The 26292-nt window shown below is 41.0% G+C and overlaps 1 protein-coding gene across 1 annotated transcript; it reads right to left on the bottom strand.

The window, feature by feature from the left end:
• Nucleotides 1-679: 679 nt before the first annotated feature.
• On the bottom strand, nt 680-25817 carry LOC127671623 (carboxylesterase 1E-like). Its single transcript, XM_052166448.1, has 14 exons — nt 25769-25817; nt 22034-22241; nt 20673-20820; nt 18353-18486; nt 14999-15152; nt 13021-13125; nt 12137-12241; nt 10969-11007; nt 8238-8378; nt 6929-7009; nt 6511-6658; nt 1886-2017; nt 1093-1165; nt 680-851 (listed from the first exon to the last, which is right to left on the bottom strand). The coding sequence occupies exons 1-14, from the start codon at nt 25815-25817 to the stop codon at nt 680-682; spliced, it is 1689 nt and encodes a 562-aa protein (XP_052022408.1).
• Nucleotides 25818-26292: the final 475 nt, after the last annotated feature.

Raw genomic sequence — 26292 nt, 5'->3', positions numbered from 1 at the left:
TCTTGCTTCCTTAAACCTCAGTAGCTCTTTACCAGTGCCCTCAAGTAGAGAATAAAGTGTTTTCCAATGGTTATAGGGTACCATTCATTAGAGTACTAGTCTGAGCAATATCTACACCAGTAGAGATGGGTTTTCTAAGATCTTAAAACCTGTTTCCAATTTTTGCATGATCACAGAGACGTTAATGGTGGCCATAAACTCTTCCTTGAGTATGTGGTCACTGGGGATCTTAAATACTCAAGCTAGCCCACACATCACCTCTGGCACATGTGTACACTCTCATGTGACCTGATCTCCCAACTGGAGGGAGAAGGTGATCCAAAACACACATTGCACTTGAATTCTTCAAACATTTGCTAATTTGGGGTAACCATTTGCTAAGTCACACCCCATACATGGAGATATCTTTCTACTCTAGTTTCCTTCTATTTGTTTCTTTCTATATTTTTTTCTATTTCTTTTTCAGTCTAAGATAGATAGAGACAAAGACACTGAGCTGCTCTAAAAACTAACATTTATTGTCCAAATTGAGGAAAATAATTCCCCTTCCTTGCCTCTGCCCATCGCTATGACAAAATTCTCCATTTTCTCAAAAATTTATCTTTGGCCAAGAAACATCTTTTGTAGAGTATCCTCATCTTGACTCCGTTGGTCTCCTGAGGCTGGCAGAGCTTCCTATTCATAGTTCAGTGTGTCCTGTCTGTGATGGTTTCTTGGCCCTAAGCTCAGTCCAGAAAGCCACTTCCTTATCTTTCAGTCTCTGGGCTTGCTGGGTGGTGGCACCAATCTGCAGATATCCTTCCTTCTGGTCATACTCTGGCCAATAGGGCAGCCCCTTCCCATTGGGATTCCTAGGAAGAGAATAAAGCAAAATGTCTTAAAGTTTCTGTGTGGTGCCACATTCATGTGACATTTACAGGGATCCCTAGTTTATCTCTGCCAAAGGCTTCTGTACAACAAGAAATAGGGGAGCACCATTGTCAGAGCACTGTGACCACAGGTAGGATCTGATTACGTGACTTTAAAAATCTACCCCTTCCCAGCAGTTCCATTTTGCCCAATATCTTAGCAACATCTTTGTACTAGACTCACCCATTCCGAGCAAAATTGGCCCAGAATTTCATCATCATCTTGCTGAGGTTAATCTCCTCTTCTGAGGTGCCATCTGTGGGAAATAAGATAAAAATATAACATATAACATATAATGTATAATATATAATATATTAATATATGTATATATGAATTTCCTATTGAGTTGCTATTATATATACATATATATATAGATGTATATATAATATATGATATATATTATATATAAATATTAAATATAAGAAACAAACATCCTAAAACACATCTAATTGGTAGATGCCCAGAGTGTATCCTCAGAAGCCATTAAAGTTGGCCAAATCATATGAACTGCTGAGAATTCATCTATTAAAGAGGTTCATGAAAGAATATCTTTAAATATTATATTATTAGCTATAATATAAGTAAAACATAGCTTTTAGATAAGTAAGTATGCATATAGAGAGATTCAGGTATATGACATCTGACTCATAGTCAGCAACAGCTTGACCTTACCCTAACTCACATTCTGATGTGGCATTTTAAATGGGAAACTAAACAGTGGCATTTGTATCCTCAAGTGTCTCATTTCTGTGAGTTATATTAGTGGTCAACATCCTGATGCAAAGCATTGCTCATTGACTGTGAGTATATACTTTTCCTTGTGTATGCTGGAGTGGGAAAAAGGTTGGGTACTTGACAATTTAGCTCACTCCTGTTACTGTGAGATGAGGAATGAATATTAAAAGAGGAGAAATGTTTCCAGGGCCACAGAAGGAAGACTGGAATCACAAGCACACAGGGATCAAAGCATCATTACCTCTTAAAATCGGGGCACCAAAGACAGAATAGATTTCATCTCCATGGTCTCCAATCACTGTCTTGGGTTTCAATTCTGATGAAAAGCTTGGGTGATACTGAAATTCATACACGTAGGTTGGGGCTCCAGCATCTGGGAATACATGGATTCATGTACAGTTTGTGTTGTTAGGTATGTACTTGGATGGTAGAAAGGCCTACCTGTGAAGGAACCTCTGGTCATCAGCAAAGCAGAACTCTCTCAGGGAATCACCTGAACGTGCTTGCAGCTGTTTAACAGAGCAAGTGGAGGTGGTATCTGAGTCAGTCATTCATAGACACAGAAATTGATGAAGAAAATGCACCCAAAACCAAACCAGTTAGGTGATACACTGGTGCACAAGAAAATCTACAACCTACTGTGTGTCTTCCATTCAGACTGGCTTTGAGCATTTGCCGGGCTTTGTCACTCATTTCCAGGAATGCGAGGCAAATCCAAGTGCTTGCCTAAAAGTGTTACCTATATTTTTGTAATATTTAATATTACATTTTAAAATTAGTTAACTACTTAATTAACGTTTAAGTTAGCATAAGAGTAATGGGTTTCATTCCTATATTTCCATGCATACTGTGTTCTACTAATGACTTTCCCTCACTGTCCTCCTTCACACCCATTCTACCTCCTTGCTTGTCCTCTTCCTTCTGACAATACCCTTTATTCTACTTTAAGGGCATGTGTATAATATCTTCCTCCTCCTTATTTCCTCTCCCTTATCATCTCCTCTTTTCTCCTTGTTTTCGTTTTTATCTAGTTTCTCCCCGCATGCACACATACATAAGAATTTAAATCTAGGCTCCACATATGGGGGGATATACACCATATTTGTTTTCCCATGCCAACTTTGTTTAACTTAACCTGACTTTCAGTTCCACCCATTCTTTTGAAAATATCATAACTGTGTTTTCTTCATAAAACTGTGTTTTCTTTTGTTGTGTATATACAGCATTTTATGTACTCCATTTATCCATTTTTGAACATCTGGGCTACTTCTACTTCTTTATCATCACTGGTATGGTAATAAACATAGATATACAAGTTTCTCAATGGTAGAACTTATTAAAATTTAAAAATATGCAGAGATGAAATAATCAGTCTTTCATATCTCAGAAATACCATAGTATATAAAGATGCCATTCATAACAGAGAAATAAACAAAAACATATGGAATTGAGCACCTATAGACTTGTCTTATAGAAATTAGTAGAGATTTTAAGGTGAAGTAAAAAGATATTAATGAACAACACGAAACCTGTTAGCACAAATGTCAAAGATTTAAATAGAATCCGGGACACTCTAGAGCCGTAACCACCATGCATGCAGAAAGTGGATTCCAAGTCCTTACATTAAAAGATAAAAATAGCACTGACAACTATAGTTGTCAAATAATCTATGGCTAAAATAAATTCTCCTTACAAAATGATATAAAATCATAAAAGACATAAAATGACATAAAAGACATGAAGTGTGTGGTGTGCGTACAAGCACAACAACAAACTAAGCCTAAAGCTAGAGAAGGGAGCAAATGAAGGTCAGAGATTTCCTGTGAGGGCTGGGACAGCAGCCCAATGGCAAAATACTCACCTAGAATGTCTGAGGAACTGAGTTAAGTAGCCAGAAAAAGGTGGTGAGGGGTGGAGGTGGGGAGCAGAGAGAAACAGATTTGTGAGAGTATGAAGGTTTAAAAGTTTTGTTTTGTTTTGTTTTGTTTTGTTTAAGATAAAAATATGGCAAAGTTTAGCTAGATCCACCAGCCTTTCCCCAAAAATTCAAAGGAGAATCAAATAGAGAAAATCATAAATGAAAGACTTTACACTAGATGCTATGGGGATTCAACTGATCATGAGATATTATTATAAACAACTGTAAGAATACAAGCTGGATCACCAGGAAAAAGCAGGTGAACGATTATTAGTCCAATAAAGCCTTCCAAAGCGTTACTAAGGAGAAACAGACAGTCTTGAGATTAATGATGAATGAACTTGAGTTAATGTTTAAATTTTCCTTGAAGAAAATAATGATTCCCCCCAAAGGATAGTTACAAATATTTAAAGAACCGAGAACCAAATATCTCACCAAATTTCTTCAAAGGTCAACAGAACATTTCCAGTTTCTTTCCCAGAAAGACATAATCACACAAATTTAAAAATAAGACAAGGTGCCACAAGAAAAGACTACACCAAGGTCCTTAATGAACACAGATGGAAAAATACTCAACAGAACACCAGCAAACAAATTTAACAACATATTGGAAAGATAATTTACAATGGTCAGACTTAGACTTGTGATACAAACCAGTTTAACATACATGGGAACTGTGTTCATGTTACAGGCAGAGAGACAAAAACAGTCACCTCATTACATGCAGAAAAAAATATCTGATAAAATTCAACTTTTGTAGTAATATGTTGGCCAAATGAGAGAGAGAGAGAAAGAGAGAGAGAGAGAGAGTATATTTTAACACAATAAAGGTAATATATAATAGTCCCAGTGCTAACATTGTCCACAACAAGGAAAATATTTTTTTCTCTAAAACTTGGAACAAGACAAAGATTACCTTGCACATACCTTTGATGCAGCACAGGGCTGGAAGACTACCTCAACCATTGACAAAAACAATGAATTCATGAAATTCTTAGGCAAATGGATGAAGCTAGAGAACATCATACTAAGTGAGGTAACCCAGACTCAAAAGGTGAATCATGGTATGCACTCACTAATAAGTGGTTATTAACCTAGAAAACTGGAATACCCAAAACATAATGCACACATCAAATGAGGTACAAGAAGAAAGGAGGAGTGGCCCCTTGTTCTGGAAAGACTCAGTGAAGCAGTATTTGGCAAAACCAGAACGGGGAAGTGGGAAGGGGTGGGTGGGAGGACAGGGGGAGAGAAAGGGGCTTATGGGACTTTCGGGGAGTGGGGGACTAGAAAAGGGGAAATCATTTGAAATGTAAATAAAAAATATATCGAATAAAAAAAAGAAAGAAAGAATTGACCCCTTAAAAAAAAAAAGCATCCAAATTGGAAGTGTGTGCAACAATGTTCATGGGCAGCATATTTCTACAGGTAGAAACCTTACAGACTCCCAAAGTATTTACAAATAACAATGGAATAAAAATAAAAATAATAAAAATGGAATAAATTAAAGCAGAGAAAAGGAAATCAGCAAACAAACATCAAATAGTATTTCCACATATTAAGCATAAATTGTGTCTCTAGGGCCAAGTCCTTGGAAATACATTTTTCCTACCACATCCTGCATTTTTTTTCTTTTTGCTTCTTGTGTGTCATGAAGTGAGCATGTGCGCTCCACTATGCCCCCCAAATGATGTTGAGTCTCACCTCAAAGACACAGCAGTAGAATCATGTAGCCATGACCCAAATAAGTCTCTCTTTCCTCATCACGTTTATGTTAGGCATTTTATCTGGGCGAAGAAGCCTGACTTGTATATCCAGTACTGGTAACAATGGGAGATCTTTTGCTTCAAAGTTTTCCCTGGTCACAATAGACTATTTAGTCCATGTGTGCAGCAAATCAAAGCACACCAATGACAAGTGAGCAGGGGCAGATAAATCTCCTCCCCATTGCTCACAGAGGACATGCGCTTAGCCGTGCATCACTGACTGGCCTCCATCTCCTCTCTGGGTCACTTATGTCCATCAGTGACCTTTCTTTGGATCAGCTCATCAATTTACTGCTCACAGTTACATTCTGCCCTGAGACTCTACTACTGACAGGAACTGAACAGAACAGAGCCCTTCCTGTAGCTCATAGTTTTAAAAATGATCCCATGCTAAATCTGGCTATGAGCCAGCTGCAGAGGTCTTACCCACCCCCTTGGCCAGCCCCAAGTAGCCTTCTTGCCCTGGTGCCTTCGGCCAGTCTGCTGCCAAGCCACTCTGGTCAAAAACCCTACTCCCGAGCTATCTCTCTCAGTCTTGGTTTGCTAAGCTGATTGAACAAGTCTTTTCTGAAATGCCTGGAGCCACCACTCCCACTTTCCAGGCCATCCACCCCCTATGGATGGCCTGCAGAAAGCCAGCTACCACTCTCTCAGATCCTCTTAGCCCCATGAAATGATAACACGAGAGACTTATAATATACCAGCCAGATTTATGATTACCAATCTCCAACCCCCAAATGCCTGTGCAAAGAACACAGAACTCAGTTGATATAAATACAAGCTGCACACATAAACTGGGCAAATGTCCCCTACATTACTCTATTGCCCATCTAGGAAACCCCTAGCTACTTGCAGCTCCTTTAGGCCACGTGATTCTGGTTCATCATCTTCTTCCTCCATCTTCTTCCATACCCCAACCCAAGGGTCTTGTCTGACGCTTCTCTTCTCTCCTTCCCTTCCTGTTTTGCCTGGAAGATCCTGCCTCCATATCTCTGCCCAGTGATTGATTTCCTGTCATCTTTATCAGCCAGTCAAATAACTAGGGGAATTCTCTTACACCTTCCTGAACCAAACTCTGAGGCCTTCACCACAAGAAGCTTTCACCTGTCTATCCTGGGAGGTGAAATGTTTAGAGACCAAAGCTAATAGGCCTTTGGCTGCCATCCAAACTGTTGGACTCACCTCTGTGGCCACGAGACATGATCACAGATGGCACACCAAACATCACATCCCCAATTAATTGTAGGAGAAAGACTCTGTTTTTGATGGGGTCATCTGTGCCTCTTGAATATTTCTCAATGGCAACTGGAATTCCATCCTCTGGTATGTTCTAAAAATGGATGAAGAAAGTGACAACCTCCAACTGAACAGTGTTTTGCTTGTTTGTTTGTTTGTTTGTTTGTTTGTTTTCCCAGCCAATTGAGAAGGCTTGGTTAATTGTGAGATTCTGGGCCCTGTATAAATCCCACCTGAGGTAATAGAATCAAGAAGTTGGTAAGATAGGTACAGAACCCCAATGTCAGTCATTTTTTGAATTTGAAATGGTCTATAGCTTGAGCCAATCCCTCAGCCAATTACCAGAAAATCACAAGATGCTTACAAAGAAATAAGACAACTTCCTCAGGAGCAGTGAGACAACCTTCTTGTCCAGTTTTACATCAGTTGGTGGAAATTCCATTATCTGTTTAAAAAATAGTTAAGTATTTGTGAATTAACAGGAGTAGACAACCAGGGAAACCATCCTACCCACAGTGGGATGTAGGCTCTATCTAGCTGCTCATCAGTGGATATGACTTTCCCATGAGTTTGATAAAATCAATAAAACAATTAGATTTCTGTATAGAAATTCAAGGAAATAAATAAAGACACTTGGGCACCTATATATCAGGCTAAGGAAACACTGTTCCTCCAGGCAGTGGGAGAACATTTAGACAAAGGTAAAGTAGAAGCAGAGAGCTTAAGGATAGAGGAACAGGCTGTCCTCACTGACTGTGCTGAGTAAGAAAGTCACCCTTACAACCATTGTGGCTGGGTTCTTTGCTGATCTCTGAAATCCTCCAGTGAGAGCTGCAAAACTCTAGAGTCCTGGCCCTAGCAGTTGTTTTCAGAAACTTAAGGCACCGCAAAACCCTTCTATGCCAGCCTGATAAAATGCAATGCTTTCAAACAAAATGACATGTTCTCCAGGGAAAATCCACTGATGAAAATACTTGCCCCTGAAACTTCTCTTACATAAGTCAATATAGAAAAGCAGAAATTATATATTGTGAGCCCACAGACATCCCCATTGTTGGTGTCAGAGACTTTTGAGTTCAGGTCATGTCTTTCCCCATCTGCTACTGTATTCCTAGGTCAAACCCACCCCACTGTGTAGCCATTTGGGGATTTTCCTATGTTCACCTCCTACATTGCTGTTTTAACCACTGTAGGTGATGGCTATAATCTTTAAAAAAGAAACCTCTTCTTACCTATTAAAGCCAAATGTGAGCTCAGTTATAGCACTTTTCTGAGCACTTTCCCTGAGACAATTAGAACACCCAAGAGACTTAAGAGGCCAAGCACAAGTTCATATTTCTGTTCCCCCGCCTGATGCGCTTATCTCCTTTTTGGGATTTATTTGGTTATTTCATCTACACAATTGTTATCTCTAAAGTACAACCAGCCTTAGGAATTCCAAGATTCATTAAGGAAAAAGCAAAGAAAACACATTCCCGGGCCTCTATTTCAAAGGAGATATATAGGTGATGTCTAAGAATATTTCCATGGAAGAATCACTCATAGTAAGTAACAGGAACAGCTGTCCTAGATACCAAGCATGGCTTGAACAAAGAACTCATGAGTGCACACGCTGGATGAATTAATTGGTAGAGGGGAAAGGTCATCTGTCAAACAGTTCTGTTTATGATCACCATTGGCAGAATCCAACCAAATTCTTGCTTGTTGATTCCCACGATGTAAGGCACTGTGTTGAAGTTCTTCTCAGTGAGGATCACTTCTGGTGCCTTTGACAGCATCACTCCATCAAGCACAGTAGGCATAAAAGGATAATTCTGGGAAACAGAGCAGCCCAGTGTCAGAAATACCCACATCTCATGCTATGCCCGTCTAGGTGAGCAGCTGGAACATAGACCCCATGGCTGTGACTAGAACATTTACCCTCATGGCTATGTTCACAGTAACCACAGAAACTAGGGGGTCTTTATAAGGGATCTAAATGTCTAGAGTCACAAAGATCTGATTAAGGGCATCTGTAGCAAAGTAATGTTAGCAAAGAAGGGGTAGGGGGATCCTGAAGACAAATTAAACATGTATCATGTACCATATATTTCAAATTTTATTTTGGCACATTACCTAAAATTAGTCTTCACTATTCCTTATAGTTAGATCTTTAAGATTGTCATGAGTGTTGAATTAGTGAATCTTAAGTCACAGCTTCAAGAAAAAATACATAATGCATTTACCATGAGCCTCTCACCATAATAATGCCAATGCTCATATACTATGTGTGAACTCCTATTTAAAGGCACATAGGTTTACAAAAAAACAATTAGTGGATATAAAAATGTGTAGAACTTGCTAGTTCTCCCACTCTGGGTAACATAATGCTACATTTCTTCCGTTTCACAATTATTCTCCACACTATGATTATTTTTAAGTTGCCTTCCTTATGTGAATTTTAAACATATGAAACCACAAGTTTAGATGACTCCTTACTTTTTCCAACATTTTATCATGCACTGTAGGTACCACAAGACCAACTCCCCAGAATGGCCTTACACACAGATAGCCAAATATCCTCCCCCACCTTTGGAGGTTATTTTAACAGTTCTGGCTGTATGTAGGTCTAATCCCAGGATTATCTGAGCCATGGGTAGAGGAACACTCTAGAGTAGGCTTAGAAAGTTGTTCTCACAGTAGGGCACATTGTATATCTGGCACACCTCTGACTCTCTGGTACTCCAAATATCTAACTCAATGGAGGTGTTGTTATTTGGGTCTTAAATGTCTTCAAAAGTCTCATGTGTCATAGTCTTGCTCTCTGGGTGGTGCTGCTTGTGGGAGGAGGGATCTTTAGGAAATGGTTAAGTATAAAAGTTCAGGTTATTGGGAATGTTCACTTGAAGTTGACTGTGGACTCCCATCCTTTCCCCTTTCCTATTCCTGTCACAAAGAAGCAAGGCCAACTGACCATGGAAAGAAGCCTCAAAAGAAGTCCACCGAAACAAACTCTGCTCCTTGATCAGGACCTTATCTAGATTACTTACAATAGTAACAGAAATTTGAGTTACAGAGGAAACAAAGTAATTTTCCCTATAAGCTATTTTAGGCTTTCACATTTTACATGGTTTATCTTCTGGTCATCAGGGTACACCTTGTGTTGCTACAAGCCATGGCAAGAAATTATGGTGTGAGAAAAGATAGTAAATTTAGGAAAGAGACTTCAAGGTCCAAGGTGGGCAGCACTACTGTGAGAGCATTAACTTGGCCATCTATGAGAACCACAGTCTTTGGCACTGTCTACTTCCATGGTGCTGAAGTCAATGGCATGGTGTCAAGTGCTTGAGTTACAGAGTCAGGAACATCCTTCTTCCCTCTCTCTCCTTACAGTTTATACAGCACCTACCAGTAATTCCTCTTGGCTATTCCTTTACCATCCTACTTCTCCGGCATTCATAGAATTTGACATGATCTTCACCTGTGTTGCCCCTCTGAGAGACCTCCAAGTTTGTCTTATCTTCTCTGCCTCTTTCATATAATCTATTTCTACATGCTGAAAAAATACTTTCAAACTCACCATGTCATTGATCCATGCAGAGTAATCTGGAAACCTTCCCATCTGTACTACACCAAACCTCCCAGTGACCATTTCCCTTTGAATCTCTGTTCCTGCCCCAAACTCAGGCCTACTCTTCTCCCTATCACCCTTCCAAACACACCTTTCTCCTGCAGCAGGCCCTTTATCTCTCTCTACCTCCAGGTTTTATGACAGAGTATTCTTTCTTCCAGAGTTTGCCTCAGATGATCTCAGCTCTTGAAGCCATCATCTGTAACCTTCTCTACATGTAACTACTGGCCAATTCTGTTCCCCATTTTCCAATTTATCTTTATCTGAACCATGACAAAAACCCAAAATATAGTTTAATATATTTTTTCTATTTCACCCTTATCCTCTAGGATAGAAGTCTCCAAGATGGACAGATATCTTGTCTGTTTTGCTTCTATATCCCAGCTCAAAATCATATTCTGCCACAGAATGAAAGGGTCAGAACTGTAGGATGCTGTGAAACTAATTTCCTCAGAGCCTAGCTGCTGCTGGGAGGAGAGAGATGGGGGTCCTTGCTGAAGCTTCCATGGTATACGATATTGTGTGATATCCTCAGGATTGGCACCATGGGTTCCTCCCTACAAACCTCTTGAGTTCCTTTTCCCCCTGAGAGGGTTTTGGTACTCAAAATTGACTCCCGAGACCTTAGTCATTAATCTCAGTCTTCTGATAGTGAAAAGTTCTAGTGTAGTCTTTTTTAATGGGATCATTTTTTTAATAATAAATGCAAAACAGAAATGGATAAAGAATTTCTACCAACTATAGTTAATTAAAGATTGTCATTTCCAAGGTTGAAAATCTTAAAATTTCCTTACCTTTTTGGTATCCCCTTTGACATCAAACTTAAAAAGGTTCTGTGGAAACAAAGGTGGATTATGGTGGTCAACCTTCCTGGTATAAAATCTGATCATTTTGGCTGTGCTCCTAGGTCCTCTGTGGCTGACATAAGAGAACCTTACGTTTGGTGCTTTCTGTATGTTACAAGGTGAAGCAAGATAAGGGAAGGGCAGCAGCAGGAAGTTGACAGGTCCTGGGACCCAGAATCAGGGTCACTGGAGCTCTGGGTAGAATGTCTGCTTGCATGTACCTGAATTGTCCCTCAACCATCCCACTAAGAGATCCTCCTAGGCAACAACATCCCAATTTTCCTGTAGGAAAAAAATGATGGTGAGGATGCAGCAGCAGCAAGCAGAGGTTTAGCTGGGTGTGGTATAAACTAGCAGAGCAGGATGAGACTTCATTTCTTTGCCAGTCATCTACTTTCACCTCATAAATTCAGGCATCTGGATGTGAGCCGAGTCACTGTATCCCTGAATGCAGCTGACAATTCAAAATGAGCACATAACAGCTCCAGTCTGACAAAGTTTAAATCAAAATGATTGCTCAAGTGTCCATGCTAGACAGTCGCTAAGCAGGTAGGGTGTATATGTAGAGTGTTGTTAACTTTTATCTTCCCGGGAGACATGCATGTTTCAGTGGGAAACCAAGAACAGAATGGAAAGCTTAGGAATAGAGTCACAGTAACACCTCCAGAGCAGACAGGCCCAGCCGTGTGCTAAGACATTAGTTACTTTTGAGGATTCTGTTTCAACTTATCCCTTTTACTGCTCAATGCTTCAGAAAAAAAAAGGTACACTCTCACAAGTGAAAATTGTGTCTCCTAGAAGCTCAACATCAGTTATTCCAGAACACACACACACACACACACACACACACACACAGCAACAATTAAAGAAAGAGAGTCCATGAATTTGAAACAATAGGAGGGGCTTAGTAGAGGGAAGTAAAGGGGGATTGTATCATATTATACAATGATATAATTGTATTTCAAGAACTTAGATAGATAGATAGATAGATAGATAGATAGATAGATAGATAGATAGATAGATAAATGGCCTTGGGAACTTTAATGTCAGATGACAGAAAACTGAATAAAGCCTGTGGGCAAACCTGTAGAGGAAGTTCCCTAGACTATATACCCACCATTTTCTGTGTGATCTCTAAGAGCTCCTCTTCTGTCTTCTGGCGCAGACAGTGAACAATAACAGCAGATGTGGTGGTTTTACAGCCAGCAATAACAGCAATTTGCTGCAAGAGATAACAGGTAACTGCAGATGTCAAGAGCAATGTCAGTGCCTTCCACTGATGTAGACAGGGGCTCTATTCTAAACACCATTTCTGAAGATAGAAAAGGTTTCCTGGAAACACTCTAAATGAGCAGATGTGGCTTCTGGGGCCCATGAACCATCTGTTGATTCTGTTACTAATTATAATTGTGACACCATATATCAATGTATCACTTACTACCTAATTATGTTCCCTTATAACTTTAAAAATGAACAAAATATTAAGATACATTATCTCAAGAGAAGCCATGATATCCAGACAAGTGAAGATCAAGATGTCCAGACAAGTGAAGATCAAGAATCCATGATCCCACTATCTAGCTCAGATCCATTCTCTCACTTATTGGCCATTTGGCTTCAATTTCCAGCACCTACTCTATGAGAACTAATACAGGCGGCATGCTTCCAAGGATACCCTGTCTCCACACACAGCCTCTGCAGAAGTGCAAGGCTTCTTAATGTGATCCATAAGAAGATCAGATACCTTCAGAGAGCAGCTAGCATGAAATCTGAAAATCCCCTCCCATTCAGTAAGTCTTATTTCAAGAATCCCTTGAGTTGAATCTCATAGGCAGAAAAATCCCTTCCCCACACCAGGCCCACAGGAAATCAGAGGAAAGGACACAAGTAAATAAGCAATTTCTCATTTTAATGTGGAATAGTGTGCAATTATAGGTCACAGTGTTATGTAAGTGAGTAATGTTTTGGGGAGACATAGGAGTCATTCAGGGTGGGACTTACTTCAGTCAGTAAACTTGCATCCTCTGTAAACAAACCAGAAGTGAAGACCACACCACTTTGGGAAATGGCTCTATGGAAGAGATTCTTGGCCAAAGGAGACAATACCTAGCAGGAGAGAGAAGTGGAGGAAAGAATTTATACACACAAGAGGGTCAGTTTGTCCCTTTTGTAATAATTACATAATTATAATAATCACATAGATTATAATTAAATAATTTCCCCTTTTCTTTCCCTTCCCTTCCTTTGTTCCTTCCAACCTATCCTACATACTGCTCTCCCTTGTGTTCTTTCTCTCTCTCTCTCTCTTTCTCTCTGTGTGTGTGTGTATGTGTGTATGTGTGTGTGTGTTGGTTAGTTCATCTAACTCTCTCAAATTCATGGTTTCTATATCTACCTGGTGCAATTTAAAGTTGCTTCTACCTTCTCCTCTGCCTACACATTCACCTTGAGACTGCAGTGCTCTGTGGAAATGAGAGTTCCTCATCTTTCCTGGCCTGCTTCTGAGGCTTTTCTTGGATCTGAGATTTCCCCCACAAAACCTCAACGTAGTAGAACCAGAGCATCCACTAAGAAGCAAATCAGAACATATATGGCCTGTGCCATCATGATAATCAAAACTTCCTAAAAGGCAGTTTTGGCAACAGCTAGCCCAAAATTCTGCAGTAGAATTTCTATTACACAGAACTTACCCTAAGAAAGGGGGCCATGATTAAAAGGACTAAGGGTACAACTTATGGAACAACTAAGGGCAAAATGAAAGAGAGAGGGACAGGCAGGAAATAAGAGGAAGGGGAATATGAAATGACCAGAGGTACCAAAAATATTTGTTTAATATTGGACATTTTATAATGAAAACAATTTCCTTATATTGGGATATTAAGTAAATAAGCAATTTCTAATTTTAATGTAGAATAGTGTGCAATTATAGATCACAGTGTTTTGTAAGTGAGTAATGTTTTGGGGAGATATTTATATCACCCTACATTATTCAGGAAACTTTTACTGTAGGAAAGGAATGTAATTAGATTATATGGAGTTAGAGAATAGAAACCTGATAAGAATAGAGACAGATGATGTCAGAGGTTTGATGGATTATAAATAGATGCATAGATCAATGGAGAGATGAAAGGTACCATATATAGGTGGCATAGTTAGATACATAGATTCATTGGTTCTTAGATTATGAGCAGATAGATCATAGACGCATAGGTTAGTAGATCTGTGGGTTGGTTGAGAGAGTAGAAAGGGAGATAGACAGACAGACAGACAAGAAATGGACACCTTCGCTCTGTGAGTTATTAGTTAGTAGGGTCTTTATTGATCCAAAAACTTTCTGTAGTGTCCCTTAGAATTTCCCTAAGTTCTGTTCCCTACATCAGCAACACATTTATACCTTCAAGTATCTGTGTCCTACACCCCCTAGCAGGACTTACCCATCTCACTTCCACACATTTCTCTTTCCACCTGGCTTCCAAACAAAACCCCTCTCTCTGCTCCAGAGTCAGCTGCCCTCCCTCTTGAGTACTGGCAAGTCAGGAGAACACCTCAGAGTTCCCTGCTGGCTTTCAACACCTGAGCCATGGCATGTAGATCATCTTGGAGCTTAGAAGCTCCTTCTTCCTCTTTGTGGTTTCTACTCAACTCTATTTCCAAAAGAAGTGCCTAATCTTATTGCTAAATGATTAACAAAAGGGGGCTTTTTGGAGAATCAACCAATTGCAAAGAAGAGGCTCATCAGCACACCAAGCTAAAACTAGAAATGCTTATAGCTCTACAACACAAAGTTGAACACTGAAATTTCTGGAAACCAAAGCATTAGTTTGGTCCTTAGCCCTTCATCATCTAGGGCATAATGAGTAGATTCCTGAACTTCTGCATTTAAAGTAAAGATGCCTGTGGCCCTTGGAGATGGCTGGTCTCCAAGAGATTCCATGGGTAAATTCACCGAATCTAAGCATGGATTGACAGAAACACTTACAAGAACAGAGACACTTTCACCTCCTGCTGACTCTCCAAAGATGGTCACAGAGCCTGGGTCCCCTCCAAAGTTGGCAATGTTGTCCTGGACCCACCGTAGTGCAGCCACCTGGTCCAAGTGACCCCAGTTCCCCCTGCTGTGTTCATCTCCAGTGCTGTAAGAAAATAAAGGGGACATAAATAAAATAACAAGGCCCCAGGACTTTGGACTGACTGCGGTCCCTCATGAACCATCCAGAATTATTCTATGCTCTGATGCCTGAGTCAGAGGACTTCACCTACCTTGTATCCCTATAGTGATCTTTGTGGAACCCTCAATATTTCTTTTAGCAACTATGTACTGCATATCCATCTGCCATCTGACTATATTTCTGGGAAACAAAGAGACAAACTGACTACATTCATTTTACACTGCAGACCACAAACCAACAGATTCAAAGGATATATCATGCCACTAGAAAAAGAAAGTCACAAAGAAAGAGGCAAAGGCAAAATTATGAGTCAGTATTAAGATCTCACGGCCAGAAAAGGCCTCACTGAGACAGTGGCATTTAGAATAGACTTAAATAAAATGAGTCCAGGTCTTCTTAGCATCTAGAGAATGAACTTTGGGTTAGGAGAAGCATCATGTGCAAAGACCCCAAGGCTATGTGAACAAGGGTGTGAGGGTTTGCCTGTGAAATGTAGGTAGAACAGAGGCGGGGAGCCCTGGAAAGGGTTTCTGCATTGTTGTAAATAGCAGGGAGCATTGTGCAGAGGCCATTGTGCAGAGGCCTGACATGACTCAGCATGACTCAGTTGTTTTCTCCCAGAGCATTCAAACCACTCTGTGGAGCACCCTCATAGTGAATTTACAGGTTTATAGAATCTAATCAGGGGTGGTGGTGGTGCATGCCTTTAATCCCAGCACTTGGGAGGCAGAGGCAGGCGGATTTCTGAGTTCGAGGCCAGCCTGGTCTACAGAGTGAGTTCCAGGACAGCCAGGGCTACACAGAGAAACCCTGTCTCAAAAAAAAAATAATTAAAATAAAATCTAACCAGTTATAATAATAGGCCAGAGACAAAGGGTTCTGATTTGTAGAAGAGAATGCAGGTTGCATGGAGTGGGGGTGGGGGGTCTGCAGGAGGAAAAGAGAAGGCCAGTAAGCTGCAAGGCCTTTGTCTAGAGCATCAAGGAAGTTGGAGCTGCCAGCAGCTATACAGAGGACCGTATGGGAAACACCTAAAGTCTTTGTTGTGTGGAATATTTTTGACAATGGCCTTGTGAAGTGCTATGTTCCTGCACACAGTCAGAGATGTGTGGTGTTAACTAAAGAGGAGCACCTGGAGTTCAAAGGAGAGGTGAAGAGCACAAACAGGGAAGTGTGTTAAGTCCTTCTGGGGTCACTCATGGAATCAGAAGAGGGGGAGACACACATAGCCTGAAGACAAAGAGTGGAAGGGCTGAGAAGCAGCAACTGGGGAGGCGGGAAGTGGCCAAAGCCAGGAATGGGAGCATCTCAAAGAGGATGGAATAATTGTCTATGGCTGCTGTAAGTGAGACACATGAGCTTGGGATGACGACTGATAGAGGTCACGATTGGCCTGAGAACAGCTAGGTGGTGCGGTTTGTTAAAAAGCTGCCTGCAGCAGCACACTGGTACAGTGCCTGTCACAGAGGAATGCGCAGGATCTGAGCAGCACAGGGGAAAGTGGAATGTGTACTTAAAGGGCAGTAACATGAAGAGTGGTGCTCACAAGGTAAGCATCATTTCTGTGGGCGGAGTAGACACCACAAAGGAAGTTCAGAAGGAAGTGGATAGGTGTGGCTGGAGAATGAAGAGAGATAGTATTCAAGAAAGAAGAAACTGGGAACCTTGTGGAGAAACTTAGCAAAACTCCTCATGAAGAATGACAGCATTAATGCCCTTTTGATGGTTTGGATATGATTGATGTGATAAGGGTTCATGTGCTGGGGCCTTGGTCCCCAATGTGACAGAATTATGCAGTGATAGAATCTGTGGAAGGTGAGGCCCTGTGGAAGGTAATTAGGTCATTGGGCATGCTGGAATCTTTTAGTGCTCCATGTTCTTGGGGAGATAAGGTTACTTCTTCCTGAGACAATGAGATGGTGCCTTGCTTACAGATTTTTCTTTGTCAACTTGACACAAACTAGAGTCATCTGGGCAAAGGGAACCACAATTGACAAACTACCTCCATCTGATTAACCCACAAGCAAGACTGTGGATACATTGTCTTGATTAATATTTGATAGAGAGGTGGTCCCAGCCTACTGTTGGGGGATGATTTTTTGCACTGTGTATTCAGATGCTGATTGATGTTCCCGGAGATCTGGTTGTAGTCTGGACGCTGGCATTGTCATGATTAATGGAGCACCTCCTGTATCAATGAAGTATAAATATTGTTTGCCATCACCTCTGATTGGTTAATAAAGTGCTGATCAGCCAATAGCTGATTAGGAGAAGAGACTAGGGAAGGACTTCCAACTCTAGTCTTGGGGAGGAGAGTCCAAAGAAAAAGAAGGTAAAGAGGGAGAGAAAGAAGGAGATGAAGCAGGAAGATTCAACATGAGGTCATAATAAGAGAACAGCCACAAGGATATCCATGGACTGGAGCGAGCCAGGGCAAGACAAAACGACAAATAATGAGACATGTGACTGGGTAGTAGACAGCCTAGTTGGGTTACAGTAGCCCAGAACCTGCCCAGATCAGTGCTGGAAGCTTGTTAATAGAAATATCAGGTCTGTGTTTAATGTAATTTGGAGCTGAAACAGGCTAGAACAGGTCTAGAAATGCCCTGTCATTATTCCAGTACAAGAGAAACCCCACCTGGAAGAATTACATTTACAGCCTCTTGTGGATTGTCCTCTGATATATGAAAAGCAAGATGGGTGCGCCTTGAAAGAAAGCCAGTAAGGAGCGCTTTTTTATGGTCTCTTTAGTTCCTTTCTCAAATTCCTGACCTAGTTTCCTTCAATGATAAACTATGATTGGGATATGTAAGCCAAATAGCCCCTTTTTTTTCCCAAGCTGCTTTTAGTTATGATGTTTTAATACAGCAATTAAAAGCTGCTAGGAGATTAACCTGCCCCTCCCTTCTCCCCAGCTTACTGTCTTCTTGTGTTCTTTGCTCTTTAGCCCATAGATTAAATTTCATTTCCTCCACTAATGCATTGTAAGGTGGAGCTTCTCACCCCCCAATTCTGATGAAATGGCTCAGTCTTGAGCTTTGGGCCATTCACATTCTGAACTAAGTATCTATCTTCTTTACCATCAATCTGTTTCGGGTATGTTGGCTATTTAGAAAATACCAATGCAAGTCTAATAAGAGAAATAGGAAGGCCCAAAATCCTACCTGAAGTATCCCCAGATGCCCAGGCGATACTGAATGGTCACCACTACCACATTTTCATGTGCTGAGAGGGCTCGTCCATCATAAGTAGACGCCCCGCCCACTACCAGTCCACCTCCATGGATCCACACCATCACCTGGACAGCAAGAAAAGAACTATCCTGTCATAGGAAGTCAGAAAAGCCCATACACCTTCTGGTTTGGTTCTCTTGGCCGTACCCTGACTCAGGAAGATCAGATCTTTCCAAAGTAAGAGCATTATCATGGGAAACCAAGGAGCCAGGGATGCTATGTTCTCTCAAACAGCACACTATCCTGATGCCTGAAAATTAGCAAGGGTCAGTATTTAAGTTTTACTCTCTCTCAGCCCTGATAATACTAATGTACCTGAATGATTGTCTCCAGATCTACGCATCCTCAATGAGACCACTTCCCAGTGTTCCCTCTGTTTCAAGTTCTCCCCATCCTACTAAGTTCACATGTGCATCCTCTAGGAAGTCTTCAGATACATAAATAGGTACCTGGATGCCTAAAATACACCAGGTCTGAGGGACTGTACCAAAGCTCTATGATGACTCTTGGATTTAAAAAGCTCACATGTCATAGAATGGAGAGAGGATAAAGTTATAATGTATAACATTAAATGATTTATTTATATAACATTACTAATAAAAATAACACAAACTATTCAACAAGACTCTGCGGAGCAATTTGAAATGATTATCCACAATGTAGGTACTAATACTGCCCAATTTGACAGATAAGAAAATACATAAGCCTGAGATACAACCTTAATGAAAGCTGGAGATAGGACCAGACTCAGACATCTGGCCACAGTAGCTTTGCATGGAGCTCACCATCCCTGCAGCTCCTGGCCACAATTCAAAAACCTGGTGCTAGGCATGAACTAGAACCCCTACAACTCTAAGGCATTAAGAAAGATTAAGACTACAACTCTTTTCTCTTTGGTGCATTGCTGCTGCTATTCTGCCTACTGAGCCAGGACTGGCTACACAGTAGTCACTGAGTGCTTACATTGAAGACTCCTATTTGAGGATGAGACGCTGAGAAGGTAAGACACAGCTTGGTCTTGCAGCAGGTGAAATGAAGACCAAGGATTCAAACCCAGACCTTGAGGTTGAAGTCCTATGTGCACTGCCAGTGGGGTTTGCTACTGCCATGTTCCCAGAGATCCTATTTCTCCTCCTATAGAACTTTGCCTGTCTGAGGAAGGACTGAATCAAGTTCATCTTGAGTAAAGACTGAGCTCAAGAGCTGGTGGTCTCAAGACATTACGATGCGTGTACACGTTCAAGGCTCCCCATAGTGGTTCCTGTTTCTATTTCCATTGCCAAGAGTCTCACTGTGTAGACACACTGAGTTCACAGTGGAGGCAAAGGAATGAGCAGAGATGAGATTTATTCTCATTTTCTTGTGCAAATTAATCATGTTTAGGAACAGATATTGTTCTCAAGATCAGAACCTCTTCCTTCACTTCTGAGTCCTATTCTAGAAGACTCTAAGAGACTGGGTAGGTACTCACACCCTGTCTTAACTTCAAAGATCATCTCTTTTACAGCAGCTTGTCCCCAGGCCTCTGCCCTGTAGCTGGCAGTCTGCCCTACCCCTGCCTACCCTCACTTCTATGGGAAATGCTGACTCATTAGGCCATCAGCATATGCCAAAAGCAACCAGGGAGGGGAAAGAGCGACATACAATACAATCATAGGTGGTTGGCAAAGGACATGAAAAGTGCTTAAGAGATTGTCCCAGACTCCTCCCTCCACACTGCCATTGTGGGCCATGAGAGTTTCCCCTGGCAGTGAAAGTTGTCACAGGTAATCTGAAAAGAAAGGCAGCACACATCTCTCTTTGCCAGTCCCTGCCTTAGAGCACAGGTGTGAAGATCTAAGAACCACACTCTTGTCCTGTCACCCCTCTGTGTGTCCTCTTCCCTATATGAACCTCAGTTTCCCTAACTATACAGAAAGGCTTCATTTTTCTCTAAGATTCCTTTACTATAAGTTGTGTCTTGCCTGCTCTGAGATCAGATTCTAATCAAATACCTGAAAGTATTTTTTTAAGTAGCATAAGAAATCATGGAGAAAACAAGATGCAATTCTAGGCAAGTTGCAAGTCAAGATGTCTTTGGGGAAGAGTGAAATAGAAAAACTCTCAAACGGGATGAACTCTTGAATCAGTCAGCCAGGGGTACCCATTGTGTCCTGTGCCCAAATGCCTTTGTTGTCTTTCTGTTGCTCAGAGATCTAAATGCTGAGACTTGGGAGACTTGGGAGTCTGAATTAGTGAGCCCCTCACTTACTGGAAGCCTGTTGCTGTTCTTCATCAAGTCAACAGGAGTATAAACATTCAGGTAGAGACAGTCTTCAGAAAACTGGGGATGAATTTTCTCCTTGTTGTTTGTTAGGAGGTCATTGACCATCTGCCCTACCACTGCATCTTGGGAGCACCTTAGAAGGAGCGAGAAAACATCAGATGCCTAGCAAGACCAAAGCTGGAAATGTCACTTTAGGTTCAACATTGCACTAGGAGGCTTGCTCCTGTGAATGACTCTGTTTTAACTTGACTGGATGTAAGTGCAATCAGGAAGAGGGTATCTAAAAAATATTAGTGAGAATCCTGGGACTATAACAGTCTCTTCATCCTGAAAATTAATGTAAGCTTGGTACCTCCCCCTTTCCAATGAAAGAAGCATCAAGGCTCTCAGTGACAAGATGAAGTTGCCAAGTGAAACCAAAAAAGGTTTGTGTATATTTCTATTATCTGGGGGCATTCTCAGGTCAATGAAAGCAAGGAGTATAATACTCATAAAAGTAATAATTCAAATATCAAAAGAGGGAAAATTCAACTTCATTAGCATTCAACACTAAATTATATTTATTGTTCTATTTATTATATTTTCATTCCAAGAAATAACAATTTTATAATCTTGATATATATATATATATATATATATATTGTTTACTCAAGAGTCACAAATTATTCATTTCTAAATGTGTGTATGTATGTATGCACGTATGTGTGTATGTATGTATCAGTGTGGGAATATATACATTTGGGTAGGGGTGCCCACAGAGGTCAGAACACAACATTGCATGCTCTGAAGCTGGAGTTCCAGGCAATTATGAACTGACCAATGTGGGCAACAGGGGATAAACCCTGGTATCTGCAAAATTAGCAAGTTCTCTTAATTGAACCACCTCTCCAGTGTCCACAAAACATTCTTTAAATAAGTCCAGCTACTGGCAGGTACCTGTGAATGAATGTCTTCATACGTCCTTAGAAGAAACAGGCAGACTTGGATCTTTATGGAGAAATACTCAACAAAACAGTGTTTATTTGTTAACTTCTGTGCTTTCTTTTGTTTCTCTCTCATACTAAGACACAGCTCAATGATTCTAGGAGTCTGAATTTGGCTCTTTAATGGATCTTTATATTAGAGCATGTGTGGCTCACAATAGATGTTCAAAGGTGTGTGCTAAACACAGGACTCTAGAAAAATATGGTGGTTCTGAAATGTTTCTTGAGGATTCCAGAACAATATATAGTTCAGAGAACTGTTTTAGATCAGAGATTGTTATAGATCAGAGAATTGTTTTCATTCCTTTCTGCATCACTCAAATACATAACAGAAAAAGGCCCCAAATAACCCCAGCAGCTTACATTGGAGGGTAGGTGGTGGTGTTCTTCACGAAGCTCCAGGGCTCTGCAGGCTCTGGTGGAGCAAACCTCAGGGATCCAAGAGGGGGCTTAGCAAAGGGGACTCCCAGGAAGATGGCCACAGGCTGTGGGAATCCTTCTAAGCTAACATACTTCCCCTGAACTTTGCCATGAATGGTGTTCACCACAGGTGGTGAGGATGGGTGCCCTGCTGGATAAAGAGAGGTCACATAACTTCATCAGAAGGAAAAGGTCAGACTTGCTTTCTTAGTGGATTTGCACACTTTTAAGATGTGGCCTGGAATAAGTCACTTGAACTTTTATAGGACCCATTTGCTTCTGACACAAGAAAGAAACTGCCCTTATATCAGAGCACTTAATGGAATGGTAATCTGAAATTGGAGCTAACAAAGCATCTGGCCAAAGTCATTGCAAAAAGAGGATAGACTGAAATATACAGGACTTTTGTTTGCCTCTTAGAAGCCTTCAGAAACTCTTATCCAGTAAGATTCTGGGAAGAGATGCATGCTGGGTGAGAGAGCAAACGAGTTATCCCTTCTTTCAGAGTGGTGGACTAAATACTGAAAGAGGAGTGTCAGGATGAGTTGGAAGAAAGAGGGAGGCCTTCTGAGTGGTGCCACTACAGTAAACCTGGTACTTGATGTAAGTAAAAAAGAAAAGATGAAAGGCTATGAGACAACTATGCATGAATAAATAAAAGCAAGCCAGAACAACTCAGGCTGTGACTGAGAAGGAAGGGTAGCATATGACTGCTGGCAGAGAAAGGTAAGATAATCCAGGATGAGCAGGTACAAGTCAGGGATGAGGGGGACTTTAGCTTTCATGCCATGGAGTAGTATGCTATAGGAATAGTTTTGGTCCTAAAACCACAATGATCTAAAATATTCTGGTGCCTCTGTGTAGTACCATCTAAATGTAAAGGAGACTGGATGTCAAGCCCTGGCTGAACCACAGACTCTATTCTCGAAAAGCAGGCAATCTTTCCCCATCTCCTTGAAGCTTCCTCATCTGTCTTTCTTCTACCTGCTTTGGGATCTCAGGGGACTGACCTGGTCCTTATTCTAGAGGCAGAAGAACAGCCACATACTTCCCCACCACAATCCTGATGTTTCCCTGTTCGGTTAATAGTCATGTTGTCAGATTATTGCTCATAAGACATGGTTCCTATTGTCTTCACATTGTTTTCTTTTACATACAGATGGTGGGGGTGAAAAACTCCTTAAAAATATGTACCCAAAAGAAAATTCTACACTTTATCACACAGAAAAATAGTATGCGGCCCTGGAGAGTCTTCATAGTAAATTACCTTTAAAAATAGTATTTATGACACTTGGTCTCAGTAACCAACTCCATAATTTGTACATTTGGGGTTATTTGTCATTTTTCTGTTCTAATTATTGTAATTAAAACAGAATGGAGATTTTTGTAGAGATGTACATTTGCCATCTGATTTATGATGGTGTTTAATTTAATGACATTTAACTGATAGTGTATGTTTTTACTTTCAGATCATCAGATTATCAGAACTTAACCTCACTCAAGTCAGTAATGAGCTTTATAGAGAGAAAAGCCCTTAACATTGGAAACACTTTGGGGAAAATCTTGGTCACAAGCTTGGAACCAGGCCTGATGGTCAATCCCTCACTTGCCTCCTTTTGTAGCTGGTGTTAATTATTACCATGTAGTTCACCAACATCTGGGAAACCTGGGCATGCGGAAATCCACAGGTGGAAATGCTGCATGTCTATCTTTTTGTTCATGAATTTAAAGAGTGTTTTTCCTGAGCATAGGGTCCTTTTATAGTGAGGAGGAAAACGCTATGAATAAATATGGAGATGTATATGAGGAATGAGGACTTATTCCTGCTCTAATGTGAGACTAAAGTTAAGAGTAAAGCTTGAGTAAGTGATGCTGGCTTCTTGTGAGATGAAGGCAGTGAGATATCTTTGTAAAAAGATGCTACTAGCCAGATGTTATGGGACACATTTGTGACTGAGGTCCAAGTGATCACCTCAAGTTTAGGTGAGCTTGGGATAAGTAGGACAAAAGGAAGCAAAACGGAAATGTCAGTGAAGTTGGTCATCCCAATAATAGAAGAAGTGGATTGGCCCACTTGAGAGAACACAGCCTGAATGTGCCTGACTCTGTGGCAGTGAGAGGAGGTGTAAATGAAAACAGCGCCAAAGATGAAAAACAGGTGTGGCTACAGCTTAGAGTGAGAGCAGAGTGAAGTCAGGAGGACACGCCCCATGGGCTGGAGCTTCTCCATGCCTGGGCTGGAGAAGAGGAGGAATTGGCAAAATTGTTGAGTATCTAGTTACAAATCACTTAGGTATGATGTATATTAGTTCAGTGATAATCTTTCCAAAGCAGACAAAGTAAAGTTTACTTTATATAATGAGGAAGGGAGACAAGAATATTACCAACAGTTGATACCAGTTGCACTATATGGAATGCTCAAATATTGGATACCCCCTATATACCAAGTGCACATTCTAATCCTTTTAATACTTCCCAAAAATCTTGCTAGGTGACTATTAATATGCACACTTAACAAATGGACATAAGGTATTCGGAAGAATGGACCTGAAGGGATGGAAATGGGGTAGTGTTGCTAGGGCAGCCAGCAGTGCTGAGGTGTTGTTCTTCATATGATTTTTTTTTACAATTGTTTACACTCAGTTCTAGGCCATTCCTGTCCTATGTACAAAAAAAAATACAGACTCAAGAAAGGATGAGGATGTTAGGTCCCTGATGGCTGTGTACTTGGTCTGGATTCATGAACCAGAGGTAGATCAGAACATGAATTTCCAGAAAACCCTGGGGAAGAATGTTCTCATGAGCCTAATTTCCCAGCTGATGAAAGGAAAGGATTATATGTTGAAACTAAATATTATAGCATATGTTAGCCATGAACTTAATCTGTATGTCTGATGCTGTGACTTGTAGGACCCTATTTCCCTGTGGGAACTGCCATTCTCAGGATCTATCCAATCTGTGTCAGCGCCCTAACCACTTCCTTCTCATAGATAGCATGGACCACTTCCTCTGCCGTCATCACCTAGAACCTTACACCATACAGTCAAAGCAGGCAGTATTCCCTGGATTCCCTTGCAATTCACACAAATCCTACACCTACACATGCCACTTTACCTCTTTGTTCAGAATAGATCCTAAAGAGAGAATCTACTCCTACTCCTGTGTCTCCTGATTGAGCCTGGTGCTGCTTCTTTGCCCCTCCCCCAGTTCTGTGTCCCTTCCCTTAGGACCCCCTAATAACAAATGCCTCTCAAAGGGTCATTAGATCCCAGTGTGTTGACCTGACCATATCACAAATCTTCTTTTAATCCACTCCATTTGAAGTCAATTCCTATTTATACCTTCTTTGTTACACTTCCTCTCAACCAACCAACACCCTATGCCTATGCACAAAAACCTATTAAATCTTCCCTACAGTACAGCGAGGTAAGAAAACCGAGATATCCTTGCTGCCCTGTGTGAGGCATGGGGTGGTCTCTTTGTCTTCTACACCATCATGCGCTGCGGGTCTCAGTTATCCTCTCCTGATCCAGGATATCCAGTCTCAGGGAAATCGCCCAGGTCGAGAGAGTGAAAACCTTATAGAATTAGATCCATCTTGCCTTTGTTCTACAAAGACACATCTCTGTCTATCTCTGCCTAGAGCAAGTATTTTGACTTCCATTGGAAAGAACTCACCCAATGCCATGGCTGACAAGGACAGCAAAATCAGATCGAAGAGGCACATCATGGAAAAACAGACTTGCAGTAGAATGAAGTCTTCAATTCTGATCTGTAATAAAGGAGAATACTGGTCCTACCTTTTCACTGGAGAGCCACCCAGATATCTTGCCCACTAAGCACAATTATAAACCCATGATGACAGAAACCCCTCCCTCTTCTAAGAAGTTCCCAAGGCTTTTCATGGGATCCCTAAGCTGCATCTTCTCACAGATTTTACCTGGCTTAACTTGGTTCACACGCCCATATTCTGCCCTCTTTTATTTGAACAATCATGACCTAAATCTCAGATTCCAGACAACTGGAAACAAATCCAATTTTTTTTTCTTCACGAATTTCTCTCGGCCACATAGTCTCGCCTCTGTGCTCTGTGAGCCTCCTAAAGACTGGCAGATGCCTTCAGAGTGAAGCCTTGGTTGGGGAGCCCTGACGGTAAGTTAGGAATTTGTGATATCCATCAGAGCCTCAGAACTGCTCATCAC

This window comes from Apodemus sylvaticus, chromosome 21, assembly GCF_947179515.1.
Source record: "Apodemus sylvaticus chromosome 21, mApoSyl1.1, whole genome shotgun sequence".
NCBI lineage: Eukaryota > Metazoa > Chordata > Mammalia > Rodentia > Muridae > Apodemus > Apodemus sylvaticus.
This window is presented reverse-complemented; position numbering and strand designations above follow the sequence as displayed.

Bases quoted from the DNA above. Each gene is read 5' to 3' on its own strand.
- LOC127671623 (XM_052166448.1), bottom strand. From the start codon at position 25,817: ATGTGCCTCTTCGATCTGATTTTGCTGTCCTTGTCAGCCATGGCATTG. The intron at 18,487-20,672 runs GTAAGTGAGGGG...CTTGCTGTCCAG, and splicing joins AGAACAGCAACAGGCTTCCA to GTGATGGTGTGGATCCATGG. The intron at 11,008-12,136 runs GTGGGTATATAG...TTGTTTCCACAG, and splicing joins TAGAGATCACACAGAAAATG to AACCTTTTTAAGTTTGATGT.